The sequence below is a fragment of the Centrocercus urophasianus genome, unplaced genomic scaffold (assembly GCF_019232065.1).
Source record: "Centrocercus urophasianus isolate 14NV4802_14NV808 unplaced genomic scaffold, USGS_Curo_1.0 seq_14, whole genome shotgun sequence".
NCBI lineage: Eukaryota > Metazoa > Chordata > Aves > Galliformes > Phasianidae > Centrocercus > Centrocercus urophasianus.
Window position 1 is genome coordinate 32,663,406 of NW_024884586.1, and position 16,398 is coordinate 32,679,803.

General features: G+C 44.3%; 1 protein-coding gene across 13 annotated transcripts in view; it reads left to right on the plus strand.

Annotated features, from left to right (window-relative positions):
- ADCK1 (aarF domain containing kinase 1) overlaps positions 1 to 15,975 on the plus strand; it is an 81,994-nt gene extending 66,019 nt beyond the window's left edge. For all 13 annotated transcript variants that reach the window (XM_042814918.1, XM_042814919.1, XM_042814911.1 and 10 more), the window contains 4 exons: positions 8,256 to 8,405; positions 8,641 to 8,838; positions 12,229 to 12,422; positions 12,955 to 15,975. In XM_042814918.1, the coding sequence (XP_042670852.1) occupies positions 8,256 to 8,405; positions 8,641 to 8,838; positions 12,229 to 12,422; positions 12,955 to 13,123 (711 nt within the window). In that variant the 3' untranslated portion in view covers positions 13,124 to 15,975. The remainder of the gene's footprint in view (positions 1 to 8,255; positions 8,406 to 8,640; positions 8,839 to 12,228; positions 12,423 to 12,954) is intronic.
- Positions 15,976 to 16,398: the final 423 nt, after the last annotated feature.

A 16,398-nucleotide genomic window follows, 5' to 3' on the forward strand; every position in this document is an offset into this window, starting at 1 on the left:
AGAGGGAAGGAAGCAGAGCATGTACTTCTGAAGAAGACCCAAGTGGCACAAATGCTTCTTTTATTCCCATTCTGATTTTATCTGATCAATTTAGAGAGATTTTGTCCATACACAAATTTTGATGTTATCTTTGATCTGCTGCATAGGTGTCCACCCTATCCATTATTTTAGATACTTTGGTATCTAAAAGCCTATTTTAGTACAGGCTGCTGGGTCAGCAGGCTGAGGGAGCTGTGAAGCTTGCACATGTGCACATGCCGTATTGCTTTCAACTAACCAGCCGGTTCAGGTAGTCAAGTGGAGAGTTTACCACAGAATCATAAAATTACAGAAGTCGAAAGGGACCTTGAGATCATTGAGTCCAAATCCCCTGCCAAAGCAGGTACCCTATAGTAGATCACACAGGTAGGCATTCAGAGGGTCTTGAATATCTCCATAGAAGGAGACTCCACAGTCTTTCTGGGCAGCCTGTTCCAGTGTTCTGTCACCCTTAGTGTAAAGATATTTTTCCTCGTTTGTATGAAATTTCCTATGTTCAAGTTTTAGGCCATTACTCCTTGTTCTATTGCTGCACACCACCGAGAAGAGCCTGGCCTCATCCATCTGCCTCCTGCCTCTCTTTAGATATTTCTAAATATTTATCATGTCCCATCTCAGTTGTCTTTTCTCAAGGCTGAACACACCAATGTTACTCAGACTTTCCTGATATGGTAGATGCTTCAGGCCTTTTATCATTTTTGTGGCCCTGCATGGGACTCTTTCCCAGAAATCCCTATCTATTTTTGAACTGAACACAGTATTTTAAATGTCTAAATGTCGCCGGGGCAGAGCAGAGGGGGAGGATCACTTCCCTTGACCTGCTGGCCACGCTCTTTTTAATGCACCCCAGGATACCATTGGCTTTCTTGGCCACAAGGGCATGTTGCTGGTTCATTGCTAGCCTGTGCTCCATCAGGACCCCCAGGTCTTTCTCTGCAAAGCTCCTTTCCAGCAGGTCAGCCCCTAACCTGTACTGATGCATGAGGTTATTCCTCCCCAGGCGCAAGACTCTGCACATACTCTTGTTCAGCCTTATCAGGTTCCTCCCTGCCCAACTGTGGCAGCCACTCCTCCCAGTTTTGTACCATCAGCAAACGTGCTGAGCATGGACTCTATCCCTTCATCCAGGTTGTTAATGAAGATGTTGAACAAGATCGGACCCAGCGCCTGCCCCTGGGGAACGCCACTAGTCACAAGCCTCCAGCCAGACTCTGTGAAGAGCTGTGCCAGTCAGCCAGTTGTCAATCTACCTCACCATCCACTCATCTGTCCCACACTTTCTAAGTTCGATAACAAGAATGTTGTGGGAGATGATGTCAGACAGCTTGCTGAAGTCAAGGTGCACAACCCCTGCCTACCCCGTTGGTGATGACATCATAGAAAGCAAACAGATTTGTCAGGCATGATTTCCTCTTGATGAGTCCATGTTGACTACTCCTGATAACCTTCTTCTCTTTTAATTGTTTGGAGGGGGTATTCACCATGATTGCCATGGCTTACGTTTGAGTCAGGTGAAGGAAATGGTGTCCTTTGCTTCAGCTTGCAAAGAGCTTTTTCAGGGACTGTGCATGATTCAGAAGTCAGTGTTTTGTCCAGCTGAGAAGTGAAAGCAAACAGCTGAGGTACTTAAGGTGAGCTACTGCGTGCAATTGTTGCCATCTGTCACCCCATCCTATGTGGCTTTCTGCTTCCTTCAGTTACTAAATAGAATCCTTACAGCAACAGTATCTCTTAGTCTGATAAAGAGTCCTACTACCCTCCCGTGGTTAACAGCTTTGCAACTTAAAATATGCTTTTAGTATGAAGTTTACCGTTCTGCAGTAGGGGCAGGAGCTGCTGTCTTGAAGCTGCCAAAATTTAAGTGGGATTTCCTAGACTGAAATCTCTTTGTCAATGCAAGTGTGGAAAACTCTCATGTTTCAAGTATTTGTGCTTATAAAACTTAAGTGTTAGGTGAAATGGAGCATGGAGTTCGTGGGGAAAATGATTATTCTTTTCCCTGCTAATTTAATCCAGGGAGATGCAAAAAATGCCACATAAAGAGTTAAATTACAGGTAAACCCTTCTCTCGTTGAAAGTCAGTGTCAATCATCAGTGTAAATCAATTCTATATGGCTTAAGAATCTCAGCAAGTTGCTTTACATTAAACCAAAGGTGAACATATCTACACTTGAAGCCAAGCCAGTGAACCCCCTAGCCATTTGAGGTCTGGCTAATATGCAAGTAGCAATTAAACACCAACTGATCTTTTTTGTAGAAACTTACCAAATTAATTCCCTCAGTTTCCTGGCCAGGTAAGTCTGAGTAATTCTCTCCACATATGTGCCACGGAAGATGGGTCATTCAATGGGAAAGCAATCTTCTCAGTTCTCAAAGGGAGTTTGGAGCACGCTAGATGTACACCCCAGGGATCCTAAAAACTACTCCTGTATCTTAATGACAACTCATATGTCCAGCAGTGCATAGTGATGGTGCTGCATTACAGAGCACTGTGTTTAGATCCTCACAACTGCATCATAGAAGACAAAGTCTGAAATAGGATCTCTTGTGCGTGACCATGGAAAGGAGCCATTACAGAGCAGAGACAAAAAGCAGGCTCCAAATTGTAACTATTCCCCATCCACACCCTTTGCTAATTTGACACCAGTTTAATTGGGCAGGATTGTCCTGCCAGTATTAAGCAAACCCGTAGATGATGGCTATAATAACAACAGCAAAAGAAAGCAAAAACCCAATACACACTTCAATCCAATTAACCTTCGATTAAGGTTCCAAAATCAATGCTATTCTTTTGGCCTGAGGAGGTAATATTGAGCCCTGAGAAATGAGCTGCACAACGACCTTTACTTTTAATGAGATCAATAGAAGTTAGTGTCGCCATCTCTTAAAATAATTGGCAAATATTAAAGCCAAATTAAGGCCAGAGACTAGTATCTGCTCCTGATCTAAAGAGACAGTCACAAATGGAGGTGGGACAGGAAAGGATAATGCCCTATGAGGCATTGTAATATGGGTCTTATCAGGGCAGGCAGAGATCTGCTCTACAGTGACCATGTCACAAGATTTTTTTTTAATTTGCCCTTTATCTTCGTCTCAGTTGGTTCCATGGAGCCAGGACCTCTGCAGCTTGGTCAGGAGGCCATGAAAGTATCAGTGACATCTGCTGGGTGACACTAGCCAGTTGGTTACATCGCAGCTACCAACAAAGATGATATACTTGCCATCTTGTGTACGTAGGCTTAAATTTGCACTCACTCATGGTTTTTTTTTTTCTTGATAATTATTCACACTGCCCTAGTATTTGTAAGGGTATTTATTTGTGATGAGCCTTCTAGTGTTTTTTTTATTTGTTGTTCTGTCAGCTGGTTGTGCTGTTAAGATTTTCGTTACTTACAGGGGCTGGTGTGTGTCTGGAGTTTTGCTGCTATGGAGTTCTTTGCAAGGAGATATGATATGAGTTCATCAAGCAGTGGGACACAGGAGGATAACGTTGTCTATACTTTCCAAATTGTCAGCTGTAGTCCAGCAGTGCTGGGTAACACTGATGACAGCAAAGCTATGTGTATGTACAAGAAGAAATATATCACTACTGCTATCTGTGCAGCCATACAGCTTGAGATCCTCTGAATTAGGTGACAGAAATGCAGTAGGTGTACTTAGTAAAACAGTTGGTGTGCTACTTACGAGTCAGATAACTAGAAAAGGTGGGTAAGCCACAAGGTAGGTAAGAAATGGATAGAGGCAATTGTGGAAAAATGTTACTGTAGCTGAGCTTTGCAAGGTTTGCCCTTCACACTGATTTTATTAGTAATTTCAGTAATGACCTTGACATGAGCAGAACTTTCTGAAGGAGGTTGCAGATGGCACCAATTTGGGAGGGTCTGTCACTATAGAGAAGGATTAAAGTAGCAATAGCACTTGGTGGCCTTGAGGACTGAAGTGATAGAAAGGGATAAAAATGAGAAATACCAAATGAAAAGCTGTACTCTTAAAACTAATGAGAAGAGTTTCTGAAAAATGCTGGGAGTTTATCAGAGGAAAGTGACATATTAGAATTAAATTTGGGATATTACTCAGGTGGCAGAGTGCATGTTTTCAGTATGGTGCAACTGTGTTAAAGGTAGGTTGACTCCTTCAACACATCAGATAAAGGGACATTCTGTAGAAATGGGGCTGTATTCATGCTGTACTTATGCTGGTAATTATTGTTTTGGTAAGCACACTGTTGGGGGAAAGGACGAGTTAAACTCAAGGGATTTGTTAGAAAAGGAAGCAATTGACATAAGCTGGATGTGATTGAAATTAGTCTTAGATTTTGATGTCTGTACTGCATTCTTATTTTCTTCTGTATTGTAACTCAAGCAGGACTTGAGTTACAAGCCAATGCATAGGTTGCTCTGAAAGTAATGTCTGCTATTTATTTCCATGGAAAGCACAACAAATATAAAGAAAACATTAACACTGTTTTATAGAGCAAATTCTCAGCTGCAAATCAGTTTTTTTCAGCATAGTCACCATTATTAGCTATGCATTTTTGCCAGTGATAAAGAAGAGTGTGCATGCTGTGCTTGTAGAAGTCTGCACCACCTTCTGCATCACTGTGCTCACATCCACTATTTGGTCTCCATAGATATTCAGCGAGTGTCAATGAATGTCAGTGGGTGGGATCCTTTCTGCATAAAGAAATTCAACTCCACTCCTTTGCTTCATATGCGCTTTCTTGTCCGGCACCATTTTGTCAGATTGCCCCTCTGCTGCTGTCTGTTGCCCAGCAACAACATGTAACAGAATATTGGTGGGAAGGTTCAACCTCTACTGCTGTGCCACCAGCGTCTACCTCTGACATTACAGGCCAGCATAACAAAACCAGAGGCATTAATTTTGGAGCAGTCTTCGTATAATTTACTTATTCCTCAGCTACGTTTTCAAAAAGGAAAAGAATGGATTGAAAACATGTGGCTTGCCTGACACAGCGCAATGATCACGTCACGTAACGTGGCGATGGGAGGTTTTGTTTTGTTGGCTCGCTTGGTGCCTATAGTAATCGTGTTCTGCTGCTGCACAGGAGAGCAAGTTGAACTTCTTTTAAGCAGTAGCATACCTTCTGGCTATGGGCAAGGTCTTGCTTCTGGCCAGAGACAGTCTGGTGTCATTTTGATCTATCAAGCTCAGCTCTGCTTGCCGACAAGCATGGTTATTTTTCTTGTATGTTATGCCTAAATTGTCCCATTCTTAGTTACATCCTTTTTTACTTACTTATATTTCTTGTAGCACATTCAGCACTACAAGTGCCTCTCTTTGTTTGGTATTCAAACCTTTTAAAATTGTTAGAGTGCTTCTGTTCTGCTATTCCTTAGCCACCTTCAGAATCTTCAGCTATTTTAATCCTTTTCCTAAGTAAATTCCTCCTGCATGCTGCTCATTTATTTGCTTTCTGTAAACACATTCCATGTTGTCTGAGTCTCTATTAATGAGGTGTCTTAAAGTGAATGTAGAATTCCAAGGGTGATTTTTAAATTTTTTTTTTTTTACTACATTCAATAGAGCAAAGCTGGTAGACCCTGGTAGTCCTAAGGACCTCGTACTGAATGACAATCAGGGAGAGGAATGGTGACCTCTCCTGTCATAACATAATGTCTGTTTGTGTTTACTTTGGTTTTGCTACCGTAAATTATTGCAACCTTTTGTCTAATTTGCTCTGCACCTTCACCTCAAGGTCTTACACAGCCTAAATGCGTGCTGAATTCCTCTCTTCACCACAGTAGAGGTTTTCATGTGTTTGTTTTCTCATTTCACCTGACTGCATTCTTCCAAAATGAATTCTTTGTAAGTTATTTATCCAGTGGCATTTTCAGTAAGAGTGCACTGAAGGCCAATAGTGATGAAGTACTGTACTAGAGAAAGAAAACGGGCAAGCACGTGTGGGAAATTTGGTGGCTTAGATGACAGGCTCTTCCAATTGTTTTTCCACAAGTATATTAAATACCTTATTCCCATAAATATTCGAAAATCAAACCTTGTCCTGGTCCCCTTTTATTGCTCCTTTGGGGATGTAGAAATAGAAAGCTAGGAAGCTGGTTAAAACAGAATTCAATTTTTTTTTTTTTTTTTAATTTTTTTCACTTAGAATGGTTAGTGAAAGTATTTTTTTCTTAAGTCTAAGAATCCTATCAGAATATCTGCATTTCAGTCCTTCAGCAAGTGTGCATGAGATAAATGTGTGCAGAAAATGAAGCTACGTAAGTCTTACAGAGTTGGATGTATGAAATGTCTGTATCTGAGGTCATATATAGCATATGCAACTTTGAAAACTTCAGGGGCTGTATTGCATTGAATGTATGCAAAGGGGTTGCAGTTATTTCTTAACTTTCTGTAAATATGAATTCTTTTTGTCTGAGCTATAATGACAGATCGCTATTCACATTTTGCACTCTAAACCTTAGAAATATAGATCTCTAAGGAGGAGACTGGAACTATTCTGGCAGCCTGTGCCAGTGCTTACCCGCCACACAGTAACAAAGTGCTTCCTCATCTCTAGATGGAATCCCCCATATTCCAGTCTGTGCCTGTTGCCTCTTTTGTTGGCAGTGAATGCCACTGAGAAGAGCCTTGCTCCTCTTCTCTGTACCCTCCATTCAGGCATTTACAGACGTCAATAAGGTGCCTCCGAGCCTCTTCATTTCAATGTGAACAGTCTCTTCACAAGAGAGGAGCTCCAGTCTCTTCATTTGGATGGCCTTATGTTGAACTATTTCTAGTATATTTGCATCTCTTTCCAGGATGTCAATATTTCATATGTCCGTGTCTCTCTTGTACTGTCCTTCATTGCTTCAGTGATCTGTGCTGGTAATTCAGAAGGAAACATTTTTCCCCTCTGTCAGAACTTAGGGTAATACCTATGTGGAAATAAGGAACTGCATGACTGTGATATACCACCTGGTTGTCTGATTTGGTGTGAGGGCAGCATTCGCCATGATTCCGTAATGGCTCCAGCACTCACCTGAGGCATGGAGGGCTATCCCTCCTTGCTCTACAGTCGATGTGCTGCAGAAACAGTTCTTATGCTTCCTTATCATTTGTAGTTACGAGAGCATTCCTCATAAGGATGGTGTTTTAGCTTGGTGGCTGGTGGTCTTCCAGTTTCTCTTCCAGGCTGTTGGTACGGAGCTTCACATACTTTGTCCTGATGCAGTAGTGTGGCTTTGTTCTATAGCTACCTAAAGAGGAAGTCACTGTGCTCCTCTCAGAGGCTGCTGTGTATTGTAGGTGGTAAAACAAGACCTTGCCTGGCTGCCAGGCATTCTGCAGGACGCACTGGTTAGTATAACATTACCTCTGCTTATGGGGACAGCTATCTGTATGCTGCTTACATTGTGTGTCTGGTGGCATTTATAATGATTGTCTTTTAATTGGCTTGTAATTGTTTGGTCAGCACTCCGTTGTGGAGTATTATGCCACTTTCTGGTGGCAGGGAGGCCTGGCAGTGGAATGTCAGGGTGGAGAGGCTTCTGTGTGACCGTGGTGAGGGATTGATCTGAGGCCCTGGTATTGTTTGTTTGCACATAGGAGGTTGTTAACTTGAATAACATCTATGAGTGATGAGGAGCACTGGTATGGAGGTATGCAGCAATGATAGGATGATTTAAACAGCTTTCCTGTGCTGCTTCATCTTCACAGATATTATAAGTTGGATTAGTATGGGACGAGGAAAGGAAGAGTGAAAGTGGGGAATGGTGTGATGGAGGGAGGGCAGAGGGAACCCACGTTTGCTCTAGTAAGCAGATGAACAGGCTGAATCTCCTCCCACCCATTCACTTTTGGTTCCTGCTGTCATCTGTGGGTGGAAACACGAGTCCTCCTAGAACCCATCTCAGCAGCTTCTTCCATGCCTTCATTGTTGATATTTATCTGCCTATATCTTCCATCTCATTTTCCTCCTCCTTACTAGAAACCCTATTCATACTCACAGATGTTTTTTCTTTTTTTATGCCAGGCAAATGTTCTAAAATAACTTCTGACTCCACAAACATCTTCATGTTGCTTCCTGTGTGGATCCTTCCCTAAGCATTCTTGATCACTTTGCAGTTGATGGCAGCATAAGGACATTGGCTTGTGCCAACCTTTTGGTCCTGCAGAGACATACAGGGTCTGCTCCTGTCCCTAGCAGGTACCCTGCTTTGTGTAGCACTGTGTGACCAGCTCCTGTTTCCTCACAGATCTCTCGCAACCTGGGAAAACTCTACAGTGAAATGATCTTTGTGAATGGCTTTGTCCACTGCGACCCACACCCAGGCAATGTGCTGGTGAAGAAGTGCCCAGATTCTGGCAAGGCCTACATTATTCTCCTGGACCATGGGCTCTACCAGGTATGTAACTGGGGGGCTTCCCGGTCTCTGCAGGGCTCCCTTGAATATCAGGCTGGAAGATCATAACCAGCTGCTCTGTTGCTCCTTGAAGCCTGTATGAATGTATTTCTCCTCTTTTTCCTGTAACTCTCTAAGGAAACTTCCTGACTTGGGGGATAAGGCACAGCTAGGGGACACAGTTTTCCTCCTCCTTTCTTCTCTGTGGACTTCTGAGGGGTCATGTCTTTCTCCTCAGGTGCTGAGCGAGTCATTCCGCATGGACTACTGCCGCCTTTGGCAGGCCCTTATCAAGGCTGACATGAAGAGGGTGCAGAAGTACAGCCGGCGGCTCGGGGCAGGGGATTTGTACCCTCTCTTTGCCTGCATGCTCACCGCCAGGTCCTGGGAGTCTGTCAACAGGGGAATTGACCAGTCACCAGTCTCAGCCAGCGAGGTAGGACTCATGGGCCCTTCCGTACTGGGAGTCCTTCCTTCTCCTTGGATATTTTTCCCTTGTTTTAACTACTTGCACTGGTGCTATCGCAGTGATGTTGGATAACCCTTGACAGCTCCATGGCAAACTCTGCATTTATAGCTAAGCTAGAAAAAAGTGAGGAGTTTTTCCTGCAATGTGTTTTATAGTGGCTGAACTTAATTTCCCAGTTTCACTTGTCATGGGCTGCTTAAATTTTGTACGATATTTTAATGGGTTAGTGTTCACCAGTTCTGGGAAGGCAAATCAGCCTTTTCTTAAAAAGAAGTGTTTAATGCAGCTGTGCAGGCAACCAGCAAGGAGGATAGGATGAGGCAGAGGAGACATAAAGTCTTAGTGGGAAGAAGACATGAGAAGGGTAATGCATTATCACTATTCATGTAAATGACTATCAGCACTGATACAAACTCCTAAAAACCCTTGGAAATTACCTCCCAATCACAAAACCTATTAACTTGAAGTCAAGGTTGCTTAACTGCAGGTTCTGTCAACTCAATCACTACAAATGTGGGAAATTGCAACTTACGTTCTTTCCCCCCCCCTTCCCTATCTGCACATGCTGGGATCCTTCTCACACCTCCTAGCGCTCGTTACATGCACGCAGTGCCTTAAGAATAGTAGCAGCCCCTGCCAGCTGTGCTTTTTTTAGAGATGAGCATATACTGATGTGATTTCAGTGTCTGTAGGGAGAAATATGTTATATTCTATGTTTTGTTCTTATCTGCAAACATTTGTTGTAGATAGGATGATAATAATTTAAGTAGCATTAAAATATTGTTCTGTTAAATTCTCTTCTGGAAATCCCTTTGGGTTGGCATTTCATTTTGGTGGATGTGGCTGAATTTGCTCTGCTGGCTTGCTGTTACACACAGTAGTGAATAGGCCAGATACTTTGGGTAAAAGAACACCCCTGGTAACTTGATTGCTTCCTACCTAAGTTAATTTTGTGCGTATTAGAAATGATTTAATGACTGTTTAGCAGATCTGTGCTTTGGTCTGCTGAGTTCTGAAGCTGATAGCTCCAGGAAAAAAAAAAAAAAAAAGTAGGGGCACTAAAGTGAACCAACACAGTGCTGACTACACGGCTAATACTTCAAGGCCAGTGTTGAATCTGAGCTAGTAAGCAATGTTTATCCTAAACCGGCTTATGTAAGTTATGCTAGAGATATAACCATGGCCGCGTGGTGCCTTGTGTGGGCTAACGAACTTTGTCAGAACTGGATTGCTTGTATGGAGCCAGCTCTGTTGGCTCTGCCTACATGACACAATTAATGCTGAAACTAGATAATCCTGTAGCAGATAATGGGGAGCTGAGCAGATTTACTGTGGCATTAGGAAATGAGCTGCTGTTTGCCCTTAGTTTAGAGGTGAATTTGGAAGATTGTATCAGCCGGGAAAGCCAAGTGGCTCTGGTAGGCAGCTGCCATCAGCTAGGGGCTTGTGAGAGGGTGCATGAGGGTGGATTGACAGGAGAATGTTCTGTGAGACCCTCCTGATACAAAATCTTAGTTGCAGTGCTATGTCCAATCTGGTGCACTGCCTCTGGAGGAAGGTTTGATGAAACTTGGGAGAGGCCAGTGGGAAGCTATGAGGACTGGTGGTCAAGCAGATCTAACTCAGGAGGTAAGTCAGGGCAGAAGCAATCTAGAAAAGTTCAGGCTGAGAATTTGTGTGTGTGATTTCAGTCTGTTAAAGACTGCTGCAAGCAGGACAGGAAGTATAATGGGCATAAAATTTCAGCTAAGAAGATTTGAGTAAGAATATGAGAAAAGCCAGATCTAATGGAAAGGGTAGTGAGATACTGGTGCAGTGGTCTGGGGAGGATGCTAGTCATATCACTGGGGAGTTTTAAGGACAGGCTGGGCAAATGTGTGAGGATTTCTCTAGGTGTAGTTGTTCATGCCTAAAGCCAAGGCAGGCAGCTGACTGCTCAAGGTGGCTGCTAGCCCTATCTCATCAGATTTTATGATTGCGTTTTGCTGCATCCCGCAGCTGTCTCTGTGATTGCAGCCAAGGGGCTTTTCTCAGGTCCTGTGGCACATCTCAATTCTTCCTCCGTGTGCAGGCTTCACTCCTGACAGAAAATGGCAGTTCTGATGACAGATCATGTGGCTGCTATGTGGTGTGTACAAACAGCTGGAGCTAAAAACACAAAGAGAAGAAAGAGAAAACAAAACCTCTTTGTGGAAGATAAAGTACCCTCTGCTGTGGTGCTGGTGAGGATAATGAATATCAGCAGAGAATTTTCTGCCAACAAATAGTGGAATGAAACATTTAACATTTAGGAGAACTGAGCATCTTCTTTCTGAAGCTTTGTGTTTGGTCAGCAATAGAGCCAGAACATCATTTATAATTTATTTGTCAACACCAAAGCAACCGTGGTGGTGCTTGAGCTAGATAGACCTATGACCACCATGGCCTGCATACTGCTTTTGTGTGGGCTTTTTCCTCTGTATTGAGTCTTAAGTTTGCAAAAGTTGAGTATGAGATCTCATATCATGAAGTACGTACACATACACACAATCTGTCATTCCATAGGAGAGAATGTTTTATAGCAATCCTTTCCTTTCCTTACAAAGGACCCTCTCTCTCTTTAAGAAGTCATTTACTACCCTCTACATCTGTCCTGTTGGATTCTGGCTATTTCAAGTGTTTCAGGGACTTTTTTGGGGGTTTACCAATTCATGTCATGGCCTTTGTAGGAAGAGGTAAGAGCAGAGTATACATGGAATCAGATCTACCATCCTGTCCTACATTTCCTGGAGTGATGGTGAAACTGTCAGATGCAAGAAGCAGCAGGCCTGAGGCAGAGGGCTGGCTGTTGTATGTGCTACAATAGTAGCCATCTTACATGGTTCAAGCTTGTCAGTAATTGCTGAGCTGTGCCATCCTAGGTAGAGATCTTACCTTGGTTAGTTTGTTTGTAAGCTGGGGAGCTGAAGAAAAGGAAAGATCTCTGTGTGTGCCTTGATTTTTGTACTTCTTTCAATATCTGATCATGGCTGCTGCGAGACAAAATATAGGTGTGTCAGACCAAGGGTCCTACAAATTACAGTTTTATGATATTTTGGGTTAACGTGAAGGTATGCATAATGCTTTCCCACCTTCACTCAGCTGTGTTGAAAACAAGGACTAAACGGGGCCTTGGAAATAGCTTTACCAGTAAATCACAAAGCCTTCAGTTTCATGGGACAGCAGAACACATGTGACATGGACCAGCTGGTTGTTTTTGCTTTTTAGTACCTGGTAAAATGCTGTCTCCTCCTTGCAAATCTCAGTTGTGTCTGGACATGAGTTTCCCACACTCAGCTTTTCTGTCCTTTCTCCCTGACATGACCTGGCTGAATGCAGGATGTGGAGATCCGGTCCAATGCTGCTGCTTACCTACCCCAGATCACCCAGCTCCTCAACAGTGTCCCCCGCCAGATGCTGCTGCTGCTGAAGACCAATGACTTATTGAGGGGAATTGAGTCAGCTCTGCATACACGGGCCAGTGCCAGTTCCTTCCTCAACATGTCTCGCTGCTGCATCAGAGCCGTGTCTACGTAAGTCTTTTTTCCAGACATTGCAGCCCAGACACAGAGCAGCCTCCAGATTTGGAAGACTGGCTGCTCTCTGAGGGCTAAGGGGAATCCTAGGGCCAGCAGGCCAATGGACCAGTCTCACAGCAAGTATGTGAGCGAGCAGTGTGTCAGGATTGCTGGAGTGCTACAAATGTGCAGCCAATGAAGGCTACAGCGGTATGCACCTGTCCTTGTTGAAGTAAAGCTGGGCATGGAGGGAGAGGATGCCATGGCCTTGGGCACTGTATGCAGTGCAAAGGGAGCTGGGCTCATGTGAGAGCAGGCTGTCTCTTCTGCCAAATTTGTGCCAGAAAAGGAGACTCCAATTCCTCAGGAACTTCTGTTTGGAGAAAATCTGTACTCCTAGGAGACCTGACAGCTGGTGATTATCCAGGAGTGGGACAGTCTACTCCCCTGGGAAGGGTTGGTTGTACGGAAGGAAATTGTAGGATAGGCCATCTTCCTGTTGGGCTGTGTCCTGCTGGATCTAATGCAGCTGTTTCTCTCCTTCTAGGTATCAGAGGAGCAAAAGTCACTCAATTTTCAGGAGGATCCACATCTCACTCACAGAAGCACTGAGTCTATGGCAGATCAACTTGTATGAACTCTTTCTGTGGCTGAAAGGGTCTGGTCTGGGAAACTGGGTCATTGCTTTCCTGAGCCGGATGCACCATTCCACGTAACTGACATGAACTGATGGGAGAGGCTCAAGTGTTCCCGCCCTCACTTCTACTCTCCATGGCACATTTGCATTTATGATTTTTTCTGTCTGTTCTGTGGGCTATTCTTGGGTCTTGCTCCTTGTTACATGCTGCACTGTCCTTGCTTGTTACAGCACAGCTTTCTCTGTGGCAGCAAGATTGTGGAGTAGGTATGAGGGTTCTGCTGCTTTATAGTTTAGGAAAGGAAGGTGTGGTATACTGTGTGTCAGGAAAGGCATAGTACTTTCTCTCCCCACTTGAACTGGGGAAATTCCACACAGATTCCAGTGGTACTGCACTGGAAGCAAAAGACTTTTCTAGTCTCTTTCTTAAACAATCTTACAAAATTTAAAAAAATCACTGCCCTGCCTAGAATACCCCCAAATCCCATCCTTTTAAATTCCAATATGATGTATTTTAGCTATTGCAGAGTCTCCCTAGTCTAACATCTGCTCAAATGTGCAGAGAGTTTCTCAGAGAGAAGTGAGACCTTGTGGAGAGCTGGCATTATGGCTTCTACTTCCAGCACTAGGGCACCCTAATGGTGAGAACAGTGGACTGGAACCCTGGCTTCCTGAGGTTCATCTCTTCTGTTGTCAGCAAGTGCCTATGTGGTTTTGGATTTTTTCAGTCCTGTTTCCTTGCAGTTGTAATGAAGGAGGCAGTGGTCCTATGGTTTGTGGTTTTTATTTTTCTTTTTTCAAAAATCAGGGATAGCAAGAGGAAGGACAACTCAGGGCTCTGAAGCTGCTGGTAATGTATGTGTACTGTACAGATGCTGCCACACAGCCAAAATAAATGTGTTGCATCAAAGACATTTGTAGGAAGGGTGCCAAGCTCTGTACTCAGGGTGATATTGTGACCTCTAACCTCAAACCTGTCTCCAGGGGAGTGAGTGATGCAAGGCAGTGCTTGTTAACTGCAAGGTGAATGAAATACCATCTTGGTCCTTCCTCTGCTCAACCAGTTTGTTCCACATCCAGATCCTCTGCTGTTGCATCAAGTGTGTTGGATGGAGTGGAGGAGTGGTTACCATCCCCCTGGTAGGACACACCACTCCTGGCCAGCCAGATCCATGCCATGCCTGCCTCCTCCCTGTCTGCAGAAGTGTGCTGCAGCACGTCTGTGAGATGTCACCATCCCCATGCTGCGCATTGAGCATTTTGCCTTGTCACTGCCTGTGACATTTCACTGCTCTTGCCTCAGATGAAAACCTGCCACTTGCTCGGTGGTGCAAGTGACAGATCTGATGAGTCTCACTGCAACTGTGGGATGGTTACCAAGAAGTCTTGCCCAGTGGTATCTCTTTTGCTGATCCTAGGAGGTGACCCCGCTGTTTGTGAGGATTCCACTAGCCAGCAAGATGGAGGTAGCTGCTGAAGTCATTTCAGCTATTTCATCAGCTGTCTTGGTGAAAAAGGGGCTCCATGCTGAGTAGCAAAGATTGAATGGGAATGTTCCTTCGCTGCCACCAAGCTTGTTCAGGTTTGGCTGAGGTTCCCTGAATCATTAAGGCTGTGCCTGAGAGTAAGGCACAAAAAAGGCATGTAGTCCTCCCATATTCATACAGCTTCCCAGTTTGCACAGTTGTGAAACATCACCTTGCAGTATGTCCACTCGCATGTGAAGGGAATCATGGGGTAGAAGTGTGGGTAAGTACCTGTGTGAGTCCTCAGTGAACTGACTCTCTTACTGGCTGTGCAGAAGAGGGAGTGGATTTATTCACAAAAGGTACCTGACTGCATGTGCACTTGGACATATTGAGTTAGTGACTGTGGAAATGTGGCTTGCGACAGTGACTGCGTGTTTTTGGTCTCCTATGCAGTCAATTGCTTGAGCCTTCCCTATGATGGGGACAAGCAGGAGTGATGTGCTTTCCCATCTTTGCTAAGCACGAAAACAAAAAGCAAACTAAGACCAAATGTCCTCACAAAGCTTGTCCCCCACCTATGCAGTGACAGGTCAGAGATTCTCCCTGCTTCTGGGTTGTGTAATAGCATCAGGGAATAGAGTGGAGGTGACTGCAATGACGAGACTCCTGAGTCGACATGAAGTCACAGAAATCCCAAGGTAGTGATCCTGCAGTCTGGATGTGAGTAAACTGGTCATGTGAGCAGTCTTGCTGAATCAGTACCTTTCTTGGGCAGTTAAAGCTGGTAGCCTGGCCACTGGGGGATATGCCTGTCTCATTCTCTTCACAAGCAGAGCTATGCTCAAAAAACTGGTCAAATGCACTCAGTCACCTACTGTGCAGCCCCTTCTTTTAGCTGCCTCTGCAAAAACTGTTGCTTAGCCCTGTCTAGATATAATGACCAGAGCACTGTTTGGATCTCTCAAAGATCTGTGAAAGCTCATTCCTTAATGGGATCCTAGTCATATGACTCATTTCCTGAGGATCCTGCAGCTGATATCTGCATGGATTGCTGAACCGCAGCCTGCTCCCAGCCAACCCTGTTCTTTCATCCCACCAAGACCCAGCTACACAACTGCTAACAATGCTGCTTGCGGAAGGTGCGAGCTCTAAAAGTGGAAGTGTGTCATCAGTCCCTCAGACTCATGTTTGGCAGCATGCAGCAGTCAGACAGCAGGGTATGTTTGAAAGAGCTTTGTCTATTGACATTAGTTTCTGCCGGGAGGCTGTGTGCGGGCAGAATTAGCAGTGGGATTCCTCAGTCAGTTTTGCTCAGCTTTCTCCCTTCCCACAGTCAATCAATGAGAGTTTGCCTGAGGAAAGAACAAGCAAACACCCAGCATTTGACCCTTTAACATTTTTGCTTTGTCTTTTTGCTCAATGCTCTCAAAGGTGAATCTGTTAAAAGGGTTTTGAAAAGACACCTCCTCATCCCAACTGTGCTTGTCGAACATGGATAACCTGCATCAGTTCTGTGCACTTGGCTTCTCCCTCCAACCTGCATTTATTGGTGTTCTCACCGCCAGCAAATGCAGTCTTTGCTGTTCTGCTTGCAAGTTGACACTCTGCCTGGGTTTAGCTGTGAATGAACTGCTCTCTGCTTGGTGCAGGTATTGAGCATTTGCTTTAAAGCAGACTCCTGAACACACAGACTCTTTCTCAGGACAGACAACTGGGGTGGTTAAGCTGAAGCCAGAGATGCAAAACTAATGTGCCACTTTCTGCTCCCATGGTATGAAATACTGCATTATAGCTTGCTAATGTCTCCCTTCCTAATAGCTCTCGGTGCTCTCAGAGGTGCTGAGAAGGCAAAAAAGCCTTCCAACTGATATTTAAACGTGCATCA